At 46.6% G+C, this 21,726-nt stretch overlaps 1 protein-coding gene and 1 long non-coding RNA gene across 2 annotated transcripts in view; one reads left to right on the top strand and one right to left on the bottom strand.

Moving 5' to 3' along the window:
* Window positions 1-21,726, bottom strand: part of LOC135385423 (membrane metallo-endopeptidase-like 1) — a 214,863-nt gene that overhangs the window by 165,815 nt on the left and 27,322 nt on the right. Inside the window, exon 2 of the mRNA XM_064614730.1 lies at window positions 14,742-14,900. Within this exon, the coding sequence (XP_064470800.1) occupies window positions 14,742-14,900 (159 nt within the window). The remainder of the gene's footprint in view (window positions 1-14,741; window positions 14,901-21,726) is intronic.
* On the top strand, window positions 11,645-12,609 carry LOC135369051 (uncharacterized). Its single transcript, XR_010414925.1, has 3 exons — window positions 11,645-11,731; window positions 12,215-12,372; window positions 12,460-12,609. It is a non-coding gene; the product is annotated as an uncharacterized LOC135369051 (long non-coding RNA).

Genomic DNA, 21,726 nt, shown 5'->3' with positions numbered 1-21,726 from the left:
TCTCTAATGGCATGTTGCCTCTGCCAAGACAAAACTTTTGAGCATTTTTTTGGGCATGAATAGTGGCATCTTCAAGGTTCCATTCGGGTTCCAAATTTTGAACATGTAAAGGAGCCTTCAATCGCCGCACGAACGCGTAGCGGCGAAGCCTACGTTCAAGGCCACGCGCAACCACAGGTTTGGGAAATGGCTCGCCGCAGAAGAGACTACAACAGATAAAGAAGACAAACAAGAAATTACAATAGGAGGAGCATAGATTTGTGTGTTACTTCACGTGGTAATGGTATAGGATATAAAAAGCTAAAAACTTGACAGCTGTTAGGAGAACTAACATCTTTGAGGTTATAAAGAGCAAACGTGTGTACATTATGGCTGTTACGAAGTCTGGTATCTGCTAAACTGTGAGCATTCAAACAAAACATAAAATAAAGGTGTGGTTGGAGTGAACGGCACAACAAAAACAACAATAAATGATGACGATGAGATGGGGTGTTTCACCGCGGGGGTGCGCACCCTACCCCACTGCACGTGGAACATTATGTGAAGATGATGAAGGAAGGATGAAAACACAAGAAAGAACTAAAATGAACGGCAGAAAATAGACCAACGACAGATTAAGACGAGACATGTACTACTTTGCATTGGAAAATGTGATATCTGAGGCTCTACGATGTGCTAGGGTTGTCAAACCAAGTTTATCGAGGATAGGATAATAATTATAGACACCAATGCGTCAGTCATATGACAATGACTCCAAGGGATTCGATGCTGTTATTCGGTCAATCTCTTATCTTTGAAAATTAGTGAAGCTAATTAAGCATACCATTTCAGTTAGCCATCGAACACTGATGCGACCGGCTAGGAAAGATATCCAAGAGGCCAGCTATGTTAGGCGCCCAAACGGCACGTCCGGGGCTCTCATAAATTTTTAATAACAACTGTGGCACCTAACAAAGGACAACCTGTATATCCTCATGTGTTTCCATACTGACTCCCGGAAGAATTCGAGGCTCGTTCGAGTAGACCGAATGTACAATCGTATTTATGAAATAGCGCACAAAAAAAAAAAGGAAACTAAAAAAATGATATGGTTGCAAAATTTGAGACATACAAAAATAAAGATTTGACTAAAATTGGCGGGCTAAAGTGTGCCTAACGAACCAACATTCAGTTTGCTTATAGAAACAAGGTATTCTGAGGCACGATAGGTCTATAACTTGAGTGAATGTTGGCGTGGATATGTCGCGGTGACGTAGATGGTGTCGTCTAGACGAAAAAAATGCTGGAGGCTTGAAGGATCGGCAGTGCAGAGAACCTACGGATACGCATGTAAGATGAGGGAAGTAGGACAACCATGCACGCACACGCATGACGCTGAACTATAAAACCGATCTGTATATTCCGAAACTCCGAGTGGCTGAACACACCGTTTGTATAGACTGCCGGTTTTGTTTCTTCTTTCTCGCAGCTCTTTTTTCCTTTTTCTTTTTTTTTGGGGGGCGAGGGGCTTATTAATACCTGAAGACAATTTATGATACAGCTATAGGATGTCAGGCTTCCTCGCGAACGCAGGAGCCTCTCTCTAGGGAGGAAAGCGCAATTGTAAAAGGCGGTCACGTGTTCCGTTTGTATTATAACACATTACTCTGCTCTCTTTTGATCACAATAATGCTCGTTCCCTTGTCAATGTCATCTGCATTTTTTAGATACTGTAGATATGTCGTTCACCTCGAAACTGCAAAAAAAGTTAAGAAGTCACGACTTCTGTTGTTTGAGTTTCATTTGCGATTTTGTGGCGACTTTCTGTTCTATCTATCAAAGTCTATCAAAATAAGCACAATTTCAGACAACGAAAAAAAAAAAAAAAACGTATCGTGCTACGTTGCTGTCTTTTATTTTCCATACTTAATACAGCTAACGCCGTAGTGGCTCAAATCTATCCCTATTGCAGCCTAATGCCGCGTGCTTTTCGACAGCCGTACTCCTGGCTTTTCTTTTCGTCAGTGGAGAGGGTTCTAGCAGATTGCTGTCTCATCAGCGTATTTCTTCTGAAGATTTACTATCTTGATCCAGCCGTCGTACATGCTCGCGCTTTCAGCAGACTGCTTGGGACTGTGTTGTTCGCTGTCGCGTCTTTTTTCATTCGACCATCTTTGTTTCTGTAGGTGTGAAGAAAAATTTATTGACTAATTGATAAGCAACTGCGTGCACCACGTACAAGTCAATTGTGTAGCATCGATTGCTAGTACGTATGAGTTGAATAAATATGAATGAAGCACGATGAACATTTGATTTACACATAAGAGTTAGTGACGTCTTCATGTTGGGAAAAACTTCGCATGGCTGCATATGCGACTACAATGTCCTCCTTTTAACGTTGAAGCCAAAATAATCGGGGGCACTTCAAACCACGTTACTCAAGCTGTGACGCAACATTTGCCTCAGCTTGCCGTCGTCTGGATCTTTGGACGTCGTTCCCGATTTCCGTTCTTAGCTCACCTCGCGTCATAGAGTCCACATCTAACATGCGTGACACGCGCTGGTTGAGTTCGACACTTAAACGTGGCCTCTTTCCTCTTGGGTGTCACCTTCTTCCCAGTACGTGACGTCACGTTTCTGATATCTCCTAGCCTGTAGCGCAGATGAATTTTCTTCTATCCTTTAACATATTTTAGCCCATCCCGTGCTGCGTCCCATTTGTTTGTTCGCCGATGATGTAGGTTCTCTAAGACACAATTTTTCTTTTTTAGTCCTTGGCTAGAAGGCCATCCTAGTCAGCGCTGCTGCATGTGGCTCATCGCGGCGTGATGCGAAAAAACATGTATATACGGGATCACGCTCTACTGTCCGTACCCCTTGCATTTGTTTCCCAGATCTAGAAACATACTTAGGACGTTTAACGTCTCCTGACGCAGATCTTTCCCTGCAGTATCTTGCTCAATTCTTTTACCACACCTCCGAAAAGACCCCATAACTGTGCTAGTTCATCTCTGGTGTCCGAGGACAGGGCTGGGGGCGCAAGGCGTGGTAGATTCTCAAGAAGTAAATCGTCATTCTTCCCGGTTAATGATGTGAATTTAGCAACTTCCGTTTTGCTGTCAGTGAGCAGTCTGACGTTCGCACCATATCCCTTCATAATCTCTGCCAGCTTTCTCACGGACGTGTAATATATTCCTTGTATATTCCCATACAGATTATCGAATACCCTTTTAGCAATTATTCGTTCTATGGCGTACAGGCAGTCTGAAGACATATAGGAAGGCCCATCTGTTCGTACTCCCGTCGCAGACTCCCAGAATTCTCAGCCGCAGAAAATAGGGGCACAAAAGCTCTTGCATACAGGAACAATAGCAAGAACGCGCGCAGAGCGAATAAGCTATGGCATCATCATTTTGCGTTTTCATCATCTCATCATCGGATTGAACTTTCTGTATTAAGTGTACTGGGGTAGCCAGTTTGACTTCGTCGAAACTCACATCCCCATTTTTTTCTTTATTCACATCACATCACATCACATGTGGCAACGTCCTAGCATACTTCCTACTCAAGACAAGACCGCAGTGCTATCAGGTCCAGTAGATATCTTGATGAACAAGGAATGATGAAGTACGGAAGGGAAAAAAAAGTCACTAAAATCAAAGAAAACAATAAGTCGGTCGTTACTTTTGTGCACGGGTTTCGTTGATAGCTGCTGTAATCGCCCTCGCCTTTCTGTCTGTCGTGTGGTTAATGCAGAAGTCGTGATGAAGCGGGCAACTCAACAAGATACAGATAAAATAATAATTCCGCGCTTGATGCCCCGGTACGAGTACATCATGAGCCGTGCAGCAGTGGCCGGTCTGCAACCGCTGTAAGAAAAAAAAAGAAAAGAAAAAAAAAACAAAGAGAGAGAGAGAGAAACTGCAGTAGTCGAGTGGCATCGGCGAGTCCCGGAAAAGAAGCTGATTATCGCTCTTATCTCTTATCGCTCTCAAAGTATGTACGCAGAAGGTGGACGGTTGTTTTGCTGTGAGACGTACAGACTCGTGTATTTATTTCCCCTGGCGGCCATGGAGGCAATACAAACGGGAGGTTAACATTTCGTAGCATAATGTTAACATAGCAGCATACAACCACATGAAAAAAAAATGTGCAGATACGTGGAGGTAAATAAACAAGTACATGAAACATTTTGGTCAACTGGAGCAAACAATGACAACACGTACAAAGTGGAAATTTAAAAACGGCAATGCAGCGCAATGGTCATGCCAGCCAGACGCGTGAGCCTTCCTCCTTCATCTCCCCGTCTTCATCCCTTCCCCGAGCAAAGTGCCGCCAGTGTAGGCGTGCAGATCGCTCCACTTTCCACGTCACCCCTCCACCCGCAATGGTCGCATAAGCATTTCTTAAATTGTTTGGCATCGGTAATGGAATGCATATAAGCTCTTGAATTAACGATCCTCTTAGGTATTATTATGATAATCAATTTTGTGAAACAAACACTCACAAGTTATTATTCGGCCAGTGGAACGCAGACGCAGATGTACGGCAACATGAAAAACTCAGTGCGCCCCCCCCCCCCATTGTTCTCTATAGAACCCCGCTTCATTGTCCCTGATGTTTTGCACATGAAGATACGAATAGTCGAGCAGCTTCTTGAAAACCTGCTCTGGACATGCAGGACGTAGACACTGCTAATAGAGTGCGCGATCCAAAAGGAAAAGACACGTCCGTGAGAAAACTGGTGGACGTTATAAAGGAAACTGGCGCGAACGTCAGACTGCTCACTGACAGCAAAACGGAAGTTGCTAAATTCACATCATTAACAGGAAAGGATGTCGATTTACTTCTTGATAATCTACCACGCCTTGGGACTCCAGTCCTTTCCTCAGACACCAGAGATGAACTACCACAGTTATGGGGTCTTTTCAGAGGTGTGGTAAAAGAATTGAGCAAGATACTGCAGGGAAAGATCTGCGTCAGGAGACGTTAAACGTCCTAACTATGTTTCTAGATCTGGGAAACAAATGCAAGGGGTATGGACAGTAGAGCGTGACCCCGTATATATATGTTTTTTCGCATCACGCCGCGATGAGCCACATGCAGCAGCGCTGACTAGGATGGCCTTCTAGCCAAGGACTAAAAAAGAAAAATTGTGTCTTAGAAACCTACATCATCGGCGGACAAACAAATGGGACGCAGCATGGGATGGGCTAAAATATGTTAAAGGATAGAAGAAAATTCATCTGCGCTACAGGGTAGGAGATATCAGAAACGTGACGTCATGTACTGGGAAGAAGATGGCATCCAAGAGGAAACAGGCCACGTATAGGTGTCGAACTCAACCAGCACGTGTCACGCATGTTAGAACGGAAATCGGGAACGACGTCCAAAGATCCAGACGACGGCAAGCTGACGCAAATGCTGCGTCACAGCTTGAGTAACGTGGTTTGGAGTGCCCCCGGTTATTTTGGCTTCAACGTTAAAAGGTGATCGCATTGTGATCGCATATGCAGCCATGCGAAGTTTTTCCCAACATGAAGACGTCACTAACTCTTATGTGTAAATCAAATGTTCATCGTGCTTCATCCGTCTTTATTCAACTCATACGTATTAGCAATCGATGCTACACAACTGACTTTTACGTGGTGCACGCAGTTGCTTATCAACCGGTCAATAAACTTTTCTTCACACCTACAGAAACAAAGATGATCGAATGAAAAAAGACGCGATAGCGAACAACACAGTCCCAAGCAGTCTGCTGAAAGCGCGGGCATGTGCGTCTGGATCATGATTGTAAATCTTCAGAAGAACTACGCTGATAAGACAGCACACCTGCTAGAACCCTCTCCACTGACGAAAAGAAAAGCCAGGAGTACGGCTGTCGAAAAGCATGCGGCATTAGGCTGCAATAGGGATAGATTTGAGCCACTACCGCGTTAGCTGTAGTAGTTGACCAAATTTAGCTGTATGGAAAATAAAAGACAGGAAAGCAGAACGATATATTTTCTTTGCTTTTCTATTTTTTTTCGTTGTCTGAAATTGTGTTTATTTTGAGAGATTTTGAGAGATGACGACAACAGAAAGTCGCCAGATAATCGCAAACCAAACAAAAACAGCAGAAAGTCGTGATTTCTTAACTTTTTTGTAGTTTCGAGGTGAACGACATATCTACAGTGTCTAAAAAATGCAGATGACATTGACAAGGCAACGAGCATTACTGTGGTCAAAAGAGAGCAGAGTAATGTGTTGTAATACAAACCGACCACGTGAGAGAGACCTAGAGAGGCTCCGGCGTTAGCGAGCACCCTGACATCCTATAGCTGTATCATAAATTGTCTTCAGGTATTAATAAGACCCCCCCCCCCCAAAAAAAAAAAAGGAAAAAGGAGAGAGCGAGAAAGAAGAAACGAAACCGGCAGTCTATACAAACGGTGTGTTCAGGCACTCGGAGTTTCGGAATATATAGATCGGTTTTATAGTTCAGCGTCATGCGCGTGTGTGCATGGTTGTCCTACTTCCCTCCTTTTACATGCGTATCCGTAGGTTCTCTGCACTGCCGAGCCTTCAGCCTTCAGCATTTTTGTACATGTCGTCTTAAGCTGTCGTTGGTCCATTTTCTGCCGTTCATTTTAGTTCTTTCTTGTGTTTTCATCCTTCCTTCATCATCTTCACATAATGTTCCGCGTGCAGTGGGGTAGGGTACGCACCTCCGCGGTGAAACACCCCATCTCATCGTCATCATTTATTGTTGTCTTTGTTGTGCCGTTCACTCCGACCACACCGTTATTTTATGTTTTGTTTGATTGCTCACAGTTTAGCAGATGATACCAACAGACTTCGTAACAGCCATAATGTATACACGTTTGCTCTTTATTACAACCTCAACGATGTTAGTTCTCCTAACTGCTGTCAAGTTTTTAGTTGTTTATATCCTATACCCTTACCACGTGAGGTAACACACAAATCTTTGCTCCTCGTATTGTTATTCCTTGTTTGTCTTCTTTATCTGTTGTAGTCTCTTCTGCGGCGAGCCATTTCCCAAACCTGTGGTTGAGCGTGGCCTTGAACGTAGGCTTCGCCGCTACGCGTTCGTACGGCGATTGAAGGCTCCTTTACAGGTTCAAAATTTGGAACCCGAATGGAACCTTGAAGATGAAACTATTCATGCCCAAAAATTTGCTCAAAAGTTTTCTCCTGGCAGAGGCAAGATGCTATTAGAGAACGAATGCAAAGCGCTGCCAGGAGAATATGTAGCACGCGCTTTTCGTTCCAGAATACACAGGCTCTATGGGAGACGTTTTAGGTGAAGCCTGCTTTACGTTTTGTCCCTAATTCTTGGGCATGGGCTTCCGGCCAGCGAGTGAAGCGATCAATGCAGGTGAAAAGGTAGGCTTTGCCGGCAGATGGGGGAAGGGGACCCACCAGGTCCAGATGAACATGACGGAAACGAGCATCGGGTGTAGGAAACGGTGATGGAGGCGAAAGTGTGCGGCGCTGAACTCTTGAGCGCTGACAGGCCAAACATAGGCGGGCCCAATCGCGGACGTCTCGGTTCAGCGAGGGCCAGACAAAGCGAGCCGCAATGAGCTTTTGAGTGGCCTTGATTCCTGGGTGGTGCAGAGAGTGAAAAACGTCGAAGAGGTGGCGTCGAAAATCTTGCGGAATGAGGGGGCGTGGGCTGCCACTGGAAACGTCGCATAGCAAATGGTAAGGAATTCCAGGGAAGGGAATTTTGTGGATGGACAGAGATTGTGGGTAGGCAATGAGGTCTTGGATGGCAGCAAAGTGGTCTTGAGCTTGCGCAATTGAAGCGTAGTCGACAGTGGTCGGGAACGTGAGGGCGGAAATCCGTGCCCGTGAGAGAGCGTCCGCTGCGACGTTGCTGGTGCCAGGGAGGTGTCGAATATCTGTGGTGAATTCGGAGATGTACACGAGATGGCGCAACTCCCGAGGCGAATGAGATGAGGAACCGGATGAGATGGCGTACGTAAGGGGCTTGTGGTCGGTGTAGACCGTGAAATTGCGTCCTTCGAGAAAGTGGTGGAAGTGCTTGAGGGCGAGATATGTGGCAAGGAATTCACGGCCAAACGTACTATACCGGGCCTCCGCCGGCTTCAGAGGCTTTGAAAAGAAGGCGAGTGGCTGAAGCTGTTCGTCAGGGTTGACTTGATGGAGGGCACCACCAACAGCTTCAGAAGACGCGTCGACGGTAAAGATGATAGGGGCTTCAGGAATCGGGTGAGCGATGAGCGTAGCCTCGGCCAGGGCACGCTTGATGCTGTGGAAGGCTGTTTCGGCGGCAGCAGTCCACGCGAGCGGTTTGGAAGGTCGACCGGGCACAGAAAGGAGGGAGCAGAGCGGGTGGATCAGCTGGGCACAATGGGGGACGAAACGGCGGTAAAAATTTATGAGTCCTAAAAATTCTCGGAGCTTGCGTCTCGTGGCAGGACGCGGAAAATTGTCGATGGCTTCTACTTTGCGGCGGAGTGGGGTGATTCCTGCGGCGTCTATGCGATGGCCAAGAAACTCGATGGTAGAGACGCCCAGTTCACATTTTGCAGGGTTGACGACGACGCCATACTCTCTTAAACGCTGGAAAAGCTGTTGGAGGTGACCTTCGTGCTCAGCGGGGCTGGAGCTGGCTACCAGGTTGTCGTCGAGGTAGCAGAAGCAAAAGTGAAGGCCGCGCGTGACTTCATCAATAAATCTTTCAAAAGTCTGCGCCGCATTTCGCAAGCCGAAAGGCATCCGGATGTACTCGAATAATCCGAACGGGGTCGTGATGGCAGTTTTTGGGATGTCGGCGGGCTCCACAGGAATTTGATGGTATGCCTTTATGAGATCAATTTTGGAGAAGGTAGTGGCTCCATGAAGGCGGGCGGTGAAGTCATGAATATGTGGCAATGGGTATCGGACGGGAATGGTCACAGCGTTGAGAGCGCGATAGTTCCCGCATGGGCGCCAGTCCCCTGGGTCTTTTTTTGAACCATATGAAGCGCAGACGCCCAGGGGCTGCTAGAGGGACGAATGTAGCCAAGCGCGAGAAGATGGTCAAATTCGCGTCGGGCGATGGCGAGACGCTCAGGTGGAAGGCGTCGCGGCTTGGCATGCACAGGGGGGCCCTCGGTAAGAATGTGGTGCGTGGTGGAGTGACGAGGTGGAGTGTCCGTTGGAGGCAACCGGATGACATCGGGGTATTCGTCAAGAAGGGCGCGAAATTGCTCCGGAGCTGACGGGCGGACAATGACACGGCTGATCGGTGCATGTAAGGCACGTACTCCGTGGACAAACAGACCGGTACTGTTGTCGTGGAGCTTCCTTCTTTTGATGTCGACCAGCAAATCAAAATGGCGTAGACAGTCGGCGCCCAAGATGGCATCGGAAACGTCTGCGATGATGAAAACCCATTGGAAGCTGCGTCGTAATCCAAGGTTCAATGTAAGTGAACGTTCGCCGAAACACTTGATGGGGGATGAGTTGACGGCGCGCAGGGAATGAGGGGAGGAACGATGGCGATCGGAGGGGAGTGGTGGGATGATGCTCACTTCAGCGCCAGTGTCGACGACGAAGCGAAGATGATTGATGGAGTCGATGACGTAAAAGAGGCGGTTGCCGTTGCCTCCAGCAAGCGAAGTGTTGGTGCCGGATCGAAGGGTAGGCATGCCTGGGTCGTCTGGATGCGCGGAAGGTTGGTGCATATCGTCTTCGGGTCACCAGTTCGCGACGTGAAGGAAAGAGTCGAAGACAGGCAGCAGGAAGAATAGCCAGTTTACTGGGCAAGAGCGCGACTAGAATGATCGCGGGTGAAGATGATGCGTGCCCGATGACCTTGGCTGGTCACGAGGGCGTGGCCTAGCATCGTCGTCAGCTACATACTGTTGCTAGACTTTCAACAGCTCACAAGGTTACCCTGGGTTGTAATTAACTGTACAGCTCCTTTAAGCAGGGACAACAAGTTCGCCACTGGCATGCCACAAAACTGGTTTTGGAAGCTGACCAACCAACTTTCTTATGTTGTCTCCATAACTTTTTGAATCGAATTTTGGAGTTCAGAGAAAAGTATAAAGCTGACACATCAATAGAGACGGCTTTGACTCATGCAGAGAGACCGGTTCAATAAGGCACTCCTCGGATTTTTTTACTCTGAAGGGTTGGTCGAGGCAGGTGAGTCTGAAGGAAAGGGCCTAGCTGCTTTTGGCAAGTGCCGAGTTCCGAAATGATGCAGCGGAAGGGCAAGTCTTCTTGATGTGCCTCCGTAGCAAAAGCAAAAACAAAAAAAAACCAAGAAAAAGTAAATAAATTAGGGACTTTCTTGATCTTGCCTGAAATCTGTTCCAGGATCAGGGAGGACAGGACTTGACACACCTACTGCCTACTTCCTTCAGTTCGCGCTTTGCGTTTCGTTGAAAAGTTATTTTTGACTGCCTTAGGGGCGCTTTCATAAAATTGGCCCTGGTTGACAACAACGAATAGACCCTTCTTCTCTGATTCGAGGAGAACCCCTTTCTTTTCCTGACGTTCCTTTACGGCAGAAATGTGGGATGTAACGCCTCGAGAAACAACATATTCCCTGCAGACGCTTTTTACGAACCATTGCGATGAAGCAAACCATTAATATCCTTGGCACATCCCTAGAAGGTCGCGAACGCCCTGAATATCTGAACATCAAGAGAATATCTCTGGGATATCGCACAATGACATTTGCGTTTTGGGCTTAGTCCACTAAACAACAGATTGGTGGATAAGGGGGTGGAGGAGCGTCCTTGTGCGCTTTACCGTGACCAGCCGCGACAAAAATATGTAAACCGAAATCAATTACCCAGCAAACCATCAATATTCCACAGACCCCCCAAATTGGTCTCACACGTCACAGATGTCACGTATATCCTCACAATGTCCGCTGTATATCCACCATGAGAGGTCACAAATATCCCCCAGTGAATATTCTGTGGATATACTACGAATATCACAGCAATGACATTTCTTTACATTACAAGGATTTCTTGTGTCAATAGCAGCCATTTCCAGCATTCTCAGAATGCGTGACAATTTAATTTTTTGCGGAAAAATGTTATAAACTATCTTTAAATAAATAACTTCTCACTTTAGACGTGCACAACAGAACAAATAAAAAGCTCTCACAGAATAAGCTGCCAGTCAACACCGACTATTGGTGTAACATAGAATGCACGTTGTCTAATGTTGACTAATGTTGAACAATGTTGTATGTAGATAGATAGTGCTGAATCAACGCTGTGTCAACTGTACCTGGCCAATGATGGATTGTGAACATAAAGAACGTTGATTTTCTAAGAGCCACTCAAATAAAGATTTACGCGGCAATTAAATATTTGCGTGGGTTCTACATTGTACCTTCAACATATTGTCAACCTTTATCACGAACGGAAAAGTCGTTGCGTCTTTACTCAACATACTGCGCACCCAATTTGTTCATGTGCCGTTCGCATGTAGTGGAAGGCCTGTTTGATGTGGTACTTATCTCACTCTTTCCTGATAAAAATAATATTTATTTTATACCCTCATAGCCATACCTTTTCTAATCATAACACAACAACAACACAACAACAACAACAAGCAACAACAACAACATATTTTACCTTTTCCACGGGAATTATGTAACAAGAATGAAGTTCCCAACAAGCGCGAGCCGAAGCGTAACGACGTCTGCTTCATCGCCATCGACATTCTCCAACCGCCGTTTCCTTTGTTCTCCGGCTTTGGGGTTATGGTGAGTTCGTTCTTCCTTTTGCGCGTTGTTGTTTTTTCAACAGTCACATGTGGTAGAGGTGTGGAGCAATGACAGCTTTGTATCTGAGTAAACAGCTATAGTTTGCTTTACCTGCGGAGTCTGGCGCGTACCACTGACGAACTCGTGCGACCGGTGGAATTGTGAGAGATTGTGTGTGTACAGGTACAAAGTGCAAGTACATTTCTTCACATCTCTTTGATTCAGGTAGTATTGTATAGGTCCTTGTGATAGCTTGCATTGGGGATGATGAAAGTAATGGCGAAGCAGTTCTATGAACTATGCGCAGCCTGGTAGTAGCTTGGCTCAGCTAAAGTTGTCTTTCATATAAAGGATAGCACTTGTTATCACGTTTGACTGCACTGTTTTTCAAAGTTCCTTGCTTTTTGCATGACCGCTAATCTTGCTTGAATGTCATATGGACGCGATTTGACTCTAGATTAATAAAACATGACTGTTTTACAGTATCCACACACACTGACATGGATAGCCCCACGCATGTGTAAAGTTCCTGGTGTCTCTACAACACTGAAGAGTCAGGCATAAACCGGAAGACGTCCCTTGGGTCTGCCAGTGATTAGGCTGCTTCTGCATGTACCATCTATACTCCGAAAGGAACTGCGGTAAGTCACTGTCTTGCATTGCACTGTCACTGTCTTGAGCTGCTGTCCCAATAGATGGAATTAACTATGTTATTGGTTATCTTTCAGGGATGACGGTTCCGAAGTGGCGTAGCAATCACGTGATTATTATTATGACCATCATCGTCTTATTATACGTCTTATCAGTGTCACCCTATATTGTTAATAGTTGGCCTATTTATGTTGTAATATCATATTTTGTACTATTAGGAACAGCATTTTTTACCGTGCATGTAACATCGATGTACTTGGTTTGTGTTCAATAAACAAGAGTTCGTTGATACGATGTTCTCTGTTGTTGAGTAGTGTTTAATACAATAATAATAATACAATAATAATAATGCGCCCTGTATATGTCCTCTATATGGCCAAATATCGCTGAGAGACATTTCTGGAGTCTTCCCTGGATCAGCAAATGCGGAAGAAATACGGGTCCTCTGTTTGTCCCAGAGACGTCAACGGGCTATTCAGCCTAGTCCCTGGGATATCCCAAAATCCCAAGTGAGATATCGTGTGGACGTTTCTGAGACATATATGGTTTACTGGGTAATTACTGCAACAAATGGCCCGCTTCGGTGGCAAATTTTCCTCTAAAAGGTGTCCACTGAAGGTCTCAAAAGGGGAAGTACCCATTTCAATGCCGACGGCGCCCAGCTTTGGAAGTTCTGTTTTTCACGAAACTCATTTGAATTTTTATTTAAATAATGAGCGCCTCCCACTCATTCACACGGTGCGCAGCTTCTAGGTGGTATCGGACAGATACTTGTACAAAACAAAGTTCTTGGATTGGTGTACCCGTACGCTAATTATTTAGCCCAGGGAATTAGATGAAACACCCTGAATATCCCATTCCGTTCACGTGTGCGCTATAGTACATTGGCCAGACAGGCCAATGTTTGAACCAAAGACTACTTCAGCACCGCAGCAAACTGAAGTCTGAAGATTCATTTCGCCCGATGAAAGAGCACAGTCTCTCTTGCGGCAATTGCTCGCCTGTCTTCTTTGAAACGAAGGTTATATGTCGCCACTGAACCCGTCCCGGCAGGGAAATCACAGAGACGTATTACACCGAGAGATCTACCAACAACATTAGTCATTGGTCTCTAAGCCATTCTCCGGTTGAAGTCGCCTTCCTGCCTATACAGTTACGTGACTATAGCCTCTCGGTGTGGTTGCCACTAAACGTTTGTGGCAGTTGAACGCTCGTCCTGCGTGTCTTGTGTGTGTTCTGGCCGTGTGTTCCTTAGCGTTCGTTTAGTGCGTTTGCTTTTAGCCAACACGCGCTTCTTCTTTACTTGCTTTTTTTTCGTCAGGCGCAGAAAGCAGAATCACGTGGTCACTAACGCGTACTATTCTCCCGTAGCGACCGTTGCAGGAGAGAGTTTGAAAGTAAGCGAACTGTCGTAGCAACGCCGCTCGGGTTGACGAAGAGGACAGTGGCTGCGATTCCTTGTGGAGGTGCTGGAATTTCTAACGTGACCATATTCCTGCTGAGCGCTATAAAGACGAGGACATAAGAGAGGGACACAACACATGCGCTAATTTCGTCACTCTTCCAACGTGAGCAGCACCAACAGGTCTTGTGAACTCTTCAATGAGTATTCCTCTTAAGTAGTGGATCCATACCAACAGCGTTCACAGACCATTACCAAAATAGATATATGCCAAAATACAGGTAAACGGCCGTGGTGCTTTTGTTTGATAGCGTTCGCTTGAAGCTCTGTTGTTGTTGCAGTTGCCTTAGTCCACTGTGTTGACTGAAATGAACACAATCTTGACCACGCATACGCATATCAGCGTTCGTGTCCTCATTTTGATTTGTTGTCGAGTCACTGCGGTTTTCATTTCACATGTTGTTTGAGGACCTAACGACTATTCCTCTCAACGTCGCTCCGAAAGCGCCAGGTACTTTGCAGTTTCTGTTCGAACAGCCTTGGCGTTATTTACCACGCAACGAAGCACATCAGAGGTAACATAAAAAAGAGCACCATCTGCTACCAAAAAGTACTTTAGTCTTACTTATAGGCACTGAATCCTGACCTTTAAAATAACTTGCACGATACCCAGTTCCTCCCTAAATCTTTTAAGAGAGAGTAACTTCAGTATAATATTTAAGTTGAGTACAAGTCTGATCTGCACGTGTACTACTGTTACATCTACTGCGCAGAATCTACTTGGAAAGGATTCTGCAGGAAGAATAAAATGGTTGAGTGCAGCACCACTGCGCGACTCCCTAACATCTGCATAGCACGCACTTCATACACTGAAAAGCGCACTACACACAACCGTATTTCTGTGTAGTCCATGGACAATTCAGACTATGAAATGTAGGATGTACAAACGGGGCTCACCACGGAGATCCTCGAATACAGCAACCGTAGTCTTTAGAATGACGCTGTTTGCAGGGGCTCCGTTAAGAGGGTTATCCTTCTTCCATCCCGTGCATACGAACTCGTAGAAGTCCTCGCAAGGGTCTCTATCGGGGTTCAGCGTGCTCAGAATTGCTTTTGCTGCAACCAACGAATGAGATCAGTAAAATCATGTTAAGCATCACTGGTTAAATGAACACCATGAAGTTTACTAACGGAGCGACGTCATACCACAGGGCCAGAAGATATTATTCCTACGCAAGAAATTGTATATGCTAGTTCTTAATCGCTTATTAGAACGTCATGATGCTCACATGGTGCTAAGAAGAAAAAACTCAATGCAGTTTACCGTATTACATATAATGATAACAACAGAAGATCAGTTGGACTTAAAATAGTTGGGGGTGACTTCCCCTTTCCAGTAAAAAATATACTCTATGTCTTGCAACATGTTTGTATCACTTGAAATGGAAGCTACATTAGCCCCAAGTGGTATACATGCGTTGCGAGCTTCAAACAGCACAGGGACTTTTCCTCACTGGCTACCGATAGAAAACACGAAAGCAACTTCACATACGAAAGGCATGCCTCAACACCTCTTAATTTTCGTAAACTCGATTTTTAAACATCGCGGTTCAATCCGACGCTGGCACACCCAGCGTCATACCAAGAAAACGTACGCATATATAGACAACTCATCTGGGCATCCTACTGGGATGACGTCAAACGCCCATGCAGTCAACGCGCAGAATGAAGTCACGTGACCAAGCACTACAACAACAACAACTTTCTGCAAGAACCAACACTTCTACGCCATTATATTCCCATGCCGTCGTCCCAATGTCTGGGAATGAAAACTATGTACATACTTCGACATCTGCGTTCTGTTTTATAACTGCGATAATCCAATTAGCGACTTCCGTGGAAAGCGGAACTAGCCACGACGACTTTCGTGATCCAGCGCGCTGTTTCACAGAGTTAGTGTAGTGTGTGTATTTCTTTTCTTTTTTTATATATCTTTAGGAACAACCGACCAATTTATCGAGGTACACTGTTGGACTTTATTTGACATGCCTCTCGGTTGTGTCGTCAAAGCGAGATGTCTCGGTGGGCATTCAGTTTCATATACGATACTGCGCGTTCAACCGCAGCGGCAGGTATGGCTTGACAGTATTGGAGGGTGTCCTGACAGCGACGTTGAGAAGTGCAGATTTCGCCAATCCCATTTGAAGAATGCAGACTATGAGAGGGACCCGTCAGTTGAGCAACAACTGGGTTTGAGTACAAAGAACCTCCGCTTACAGCAGTCCGCAGTGCGTTCCTTGATTCTACCTTCCAAGACAGTTGGATCTGGACGTGATGAAGTTAGTGTTCTGTGTAATTTATACGGTGATTACTCTGCTTGTGAGAATTACGTTGTGCCATGCAGATGTTAGGAGATAATTTACGCAACAAAGAAAAAAAACATGGAAGCCAATTGAAGTTTACGCACTAAACCAAAAGATATACTGTACAGTTCCGTGTGTTGTTCAGAATGCAGCCATGCCAATACACAAAGCAACACCCACAGTACGTAAAATGAAGCTGTGTATTCCGCATCTAGGTGTAACATTTTAATTGTCATGCAGCAATGTGCACCGATGTAGTTCATGACTTCCTTGGACAAGATGTGGAACCAAATGTTGGAAATAAAAGGCAGGGATCAGGTACAAGTTTTATTCTATTTGTTTACCTTGCAATATGCAGCATACTGCACATAGTAAAGAAGGGCTCTGGATTCTAAACCAACCCAGTTGAAATCCTTAGTTTACCCCAAGCTGTACTATTATTGTCTAATCTCGGGAAACACCACAGAGAGCAACTACGATAAAATTGCAGTGCACAAAAATCCGTCCGTCCGTCCGTCCGTCCGTCCGTCCGTCCGTCCGTCCGTCCGTCCGTCCGTCCATCCATCCATCCATCCATCCATCCATCCATCCATCCATCCATCCATCCATCCATCCATCCATCCATCCATCCATCCATCCATCCATCCATCCATCCATCCATCCATCCATCCATCCATCCATCCATCCATCCATCCATCCATCCATCCATCCATCCATCCATCCATCCATCCATCCATCCATCCATCCATCCATCCATCCATCCATCCATCCATCCATCCATCCATCCATCCATCCATCCATCCATCCATCCATCCATCCATCCATCCATCCATCCATCCATCCATCCATCCATCCATCCATCCATCCATCCATCCATCCATCCATCCATCCATCCATCCATCCATCCATCCATCCATCCATCCATCCATCCATCCATCCATCCATCCATCCATCCATCCATCCATCCATCCATCCATCCATCCATCCATCCATCCATCCATCCATCCATCCATCCATCCATCCATCCATCCATCCATCCATCCATCCATCCATCCATCCATCCATCCATCCATCCATCCATCCATCCATCCATCCATCCATCCATCCATCCATCCATCCATCCATCCATCCATCCATCCATCCATCCATCCATCCATCCATCCATCCATCCATCCATCCATCCATCCATCCATCCATCCATCCATCCATCCATCCATCCATCCATCCATCCATCCATCCATCCATCCATCCATCCATCCATCCATCCATCCATCCATCCATCCATCCATCCATCCATCCATCCATCCATCCATCCATCCATCCATCCATCCATCCATCCATCCATCCATCCATCCATCCATCCATCCATCCATCCATCCATCCATCCATCCATCCATCCATCCATCCATCCATCCATCCATCCATCCATCCATCCATCCATCCATCCATCCATCCATCCATCCATCCATCCATCCATCCATCCATCCATCCATCCATCCATCCATCCATCCATCCATCCATCCATCCATCCATCCATCCATCCATCCATCCATCCATCCATCCATCCATCCATCCATCCATCCATCCATCCATCCATCCATCCATCCATCCATCCATCCATCCATCCATCCATCCATCCATCCATCCATCCATCCATCCATCCATCCATCCATCCATCCATCCATCCATCCATCCATCCATCCATCCATCCATCCATCCATCCATCCATCCATCCATCCATCCATCCATCCATCCATCCATCCATCCATCCATCCATCCATCCATCCATCCATCCATCCATCCATCCATCCATCCATCCATCCATCCATCCATCCATCCATCCATCCATCCATCCATCCATCCATCCATCCATCCATCCATCCATCCATCCATCCATCCATCCATCCATCCATCCATCCATCCATCCATCCATCCATCCATCCATCCATCCATCCATCCATCCATCCATCCATCCATCCATCCATCCATCCATCCATCCATCCATCCATCCATCCATCCATCCATCCATCCATCCATCCATCCATCCATCCATCCATCCATCCATCCATCCATCCATCCATCCATCCATCCATCCATCCATCCATCCATCCATCCATCCATCCATCCATCCATCCATCCATCCATCCATCCATCCATCCATCCATCCATCCATCCATCCATCCATCCATCCATCCATCCATCCATCCATCCATCCATCCATCCATCCATCCATCCATCCATCCATCCATCCATCCATCCATCCATCCATCCATCCATCCATCCATCCATCCATCCATCCATCCATCCATCCATCCATCCATCCATCCATCCATCCATCCATCCATCCATCCATCCATCCATCCATCCATCCATCCATCCATCCATCCATCCATCCATCCATCCATCCATCCATCCATCCATCCATCCATCCATCCATCCATCCATCCATCCATCCATCCATCCATCCATCCATCCATCCATCCATCCATCCATCCATCCATCCATCCATCCATCCATCCATCCATCCATCCATCCATCCATCCATCCATCCATCCATCCATCCATCCATCCATCCATCCATCCATCCATCCATCCATCCATCCATCCATCCATCCATCCATCCATCCATCCATCCATCCATCCATCCATCCATCCATCCATCCATCCATCCATCCATCCATCCATCCATCCATCCATCCATCCATCCATCCATCCATCCATCCATCCATCCATCCATCCATCCATCCATCCATCCATCCATCCATCCATCCATCCATCCATCCATCCATCCATCCATCCATCCATCCATCCATCCATCCATCCATCCATCCATCCATCCATCCATCCATCCATCCATCCATCCATCCATCCATCCATCCATCCATCCATCCATCCATCCATCCATCCATCCATCCATCCATCCATCCATCCATCCATCCATCCATCCATCCATCCATCCATCCATCCATCCATCCATCCATCCATCCATCCATCCATCCATCCATCCATCCATCCATCCATCCATCCATCCATCCATCCATCCATCCATCCATCCATCCATCCATCCATCCATCCATCCATCCATCCATCCATCCATCCATCCATCCATCCATCCATCCATCCATCCATCCATCCATCCATCCATCCATCCATCCATCCATCCATCCATCCATCCATCCATCCATCCATCCATCCATCCATCCATCCATCCATCCATCCATCCATCCATCCATCCATCCATCCATCCATCCATCCATCCATCCATCCATCCATCCATCCATCCATCCATCCATCCATCCATCCATCCATCCATCCATCCATCCATCCATCCATCCATCCATCCATCCATCCATCCATCCATCCATCCATCCATCCATCCATCCATCCATCCATCCATCCATCCATCCATCCATCCATCCATCCATCCATCCATCCATCCATCCATCCATCCATCCATCCATCCATCCATCCATCCATCCATCCATCCATCCATCCATCCATCCATCCATCCATCCATCCATCCATCCATCCATCCATCCATCCATCCATCCATCCATCCATCCATCCATCCATCCATCCATCCATCCATCCATCCATCCATCCATCCATCCATCCATCCATCCATCCATCCATCCATCCATCCATCCATCCATCCATCCATCCATCCATCCATCCATCCATCCATCCATCCATCCATCCATCCATCCATCCATCCATCCATCCATCCATCCATCCATCCATCCATCCATCCATCCATCCATCCATCCATCCATCCATCCATCCATCCATCCATCCATCCATCCATCCATCCATCCATCCATCCATCCATCCATCCATCCATCCATCCATCCATCCATCCATCCATCCATCCATCCATCCATCCATCCATCCATCCATCCATCCATCCATCCATCCATCCATCCATCCATCCATCCATCCATCCATCCATCCATCCATCCATCCATCCATCCATCCATCCATCCATCCATCCATCCATCCATCCATCCATCCATCCATCCATCCATCCATCCATCCATCCATCCATCCATCCATCCATCCATCCATCCATCCATCCATCCATCCATCCATCCATCCATCCATCCATCCATCCATCCATCCATCCATCCATCCATCCATCCATCCATCCATCCATCCATCCATCCATCCATCCATCCATCCATCCATCCATCCATCCATCCATCCATCCATCCATCCATCCATCCATCCATCCATCCATCCATCCATCCATCCATCCATCCATCCATCCATCCATCCATCCATCCATCCATCCATCCATCCATCCATCCATCCATCCATCCATCCATCCATCCATCCATCCATCCATCCATCCATCCATCCATCCATCCATCCATCCATCCATCCATCCATCCATCCATCCATCCATCCATCCATCCATCCATCCATCCATCCATCCATCCATCCATCCATCCATCCATCCATCCATCCATCCATCCATCCATCCATCCATCCATCCATCCATCCATCCATCCATCCATCCATCCATCCATCCATCCATCCATCCATCCATCCATCCATCCATCCATCCATCCATCCATCCATCCATCCATCCATCCATCCATCCATCCATCCATCCATCCATCCATCCATCCATCCATCCATCCATCCATCCATCCATCCATCCATCCATCCATCCATCCATCCATCCATCCATCCATCCATCCATCCATCCATCCATCCATCCATCCATCCATCCATCCATCCATCCATCCATCCATCCATCCATCCATCCATCCATCCATCCATCCATCCATCCATCCATCCATCCATCCATCCATCCATCCATCCATCCATCCATCCATCCATCCATCCATCCATCCATCCATCCATCCATCCATCCATCCATCCATCCATCCATCCATCCATCCATCCATCCATCCATCCATCCATCCATCCATCCATCCATCCATCCATCCATCCATCCATCCATCCATCCATCCATCCATCCATCCATCCATCCATCCATCCATCCATCCATCCATCCATCCATCCATCCATCCATCCATCCATCCATCCATCCATCCATCCATCCATCCATCCATCCATCCATCCATCCATCCATCCATCCATCCATCCATCCATCCATCCATCCATCCATCCATCCATCCATCCATCCATCCATCCATCCATCCATCCATCCATCCATCCATCCATCCATCCATCCATCCATCCATCCATCCATCCATCCATCCATCCATCCATCCATCCATCCATCCATCCATCCATCCATCCATCCATCCATCCATCCATCCATCCATCCATCCATCCATCCATCCATCCATCCATCCATCCATCCATCCATCCATCCATCCATCCATCCATCCATCCATCCATCCATCCATCCATCCATCCATCCATCCATCCATCCATCCATCCATCCATCCATCCATCCATCCATCCATCCATCCATCCATCCATCCATCCATCCATCCATCCATCCATCCATCCATCCATCCATCCATCCATCCATCCATCCATCCATCCATCCATCCATCCATCCATCCATCCATCCATCCATCCATCCATCCATCCATCCATCC

This window comes from Ornithodoros turicata, chromosome 1 (assembly GCF_037126465.1).
Source record: "Ornithodoros turicata isolate Travis chromosome 1, ASM3712646v1, whole genome shotgun sequence".
Taxonomy (NCBI): domain Eukaryota; kingdom Metazoa; phylum Arthropoda; class Arachnida; order Ixodida; family Argasidae; genus Ornithodoros; species Ornithodoros turicata.
This window is presented reverse-complemented; position numbering and strand designations above follow the sequence as displayed.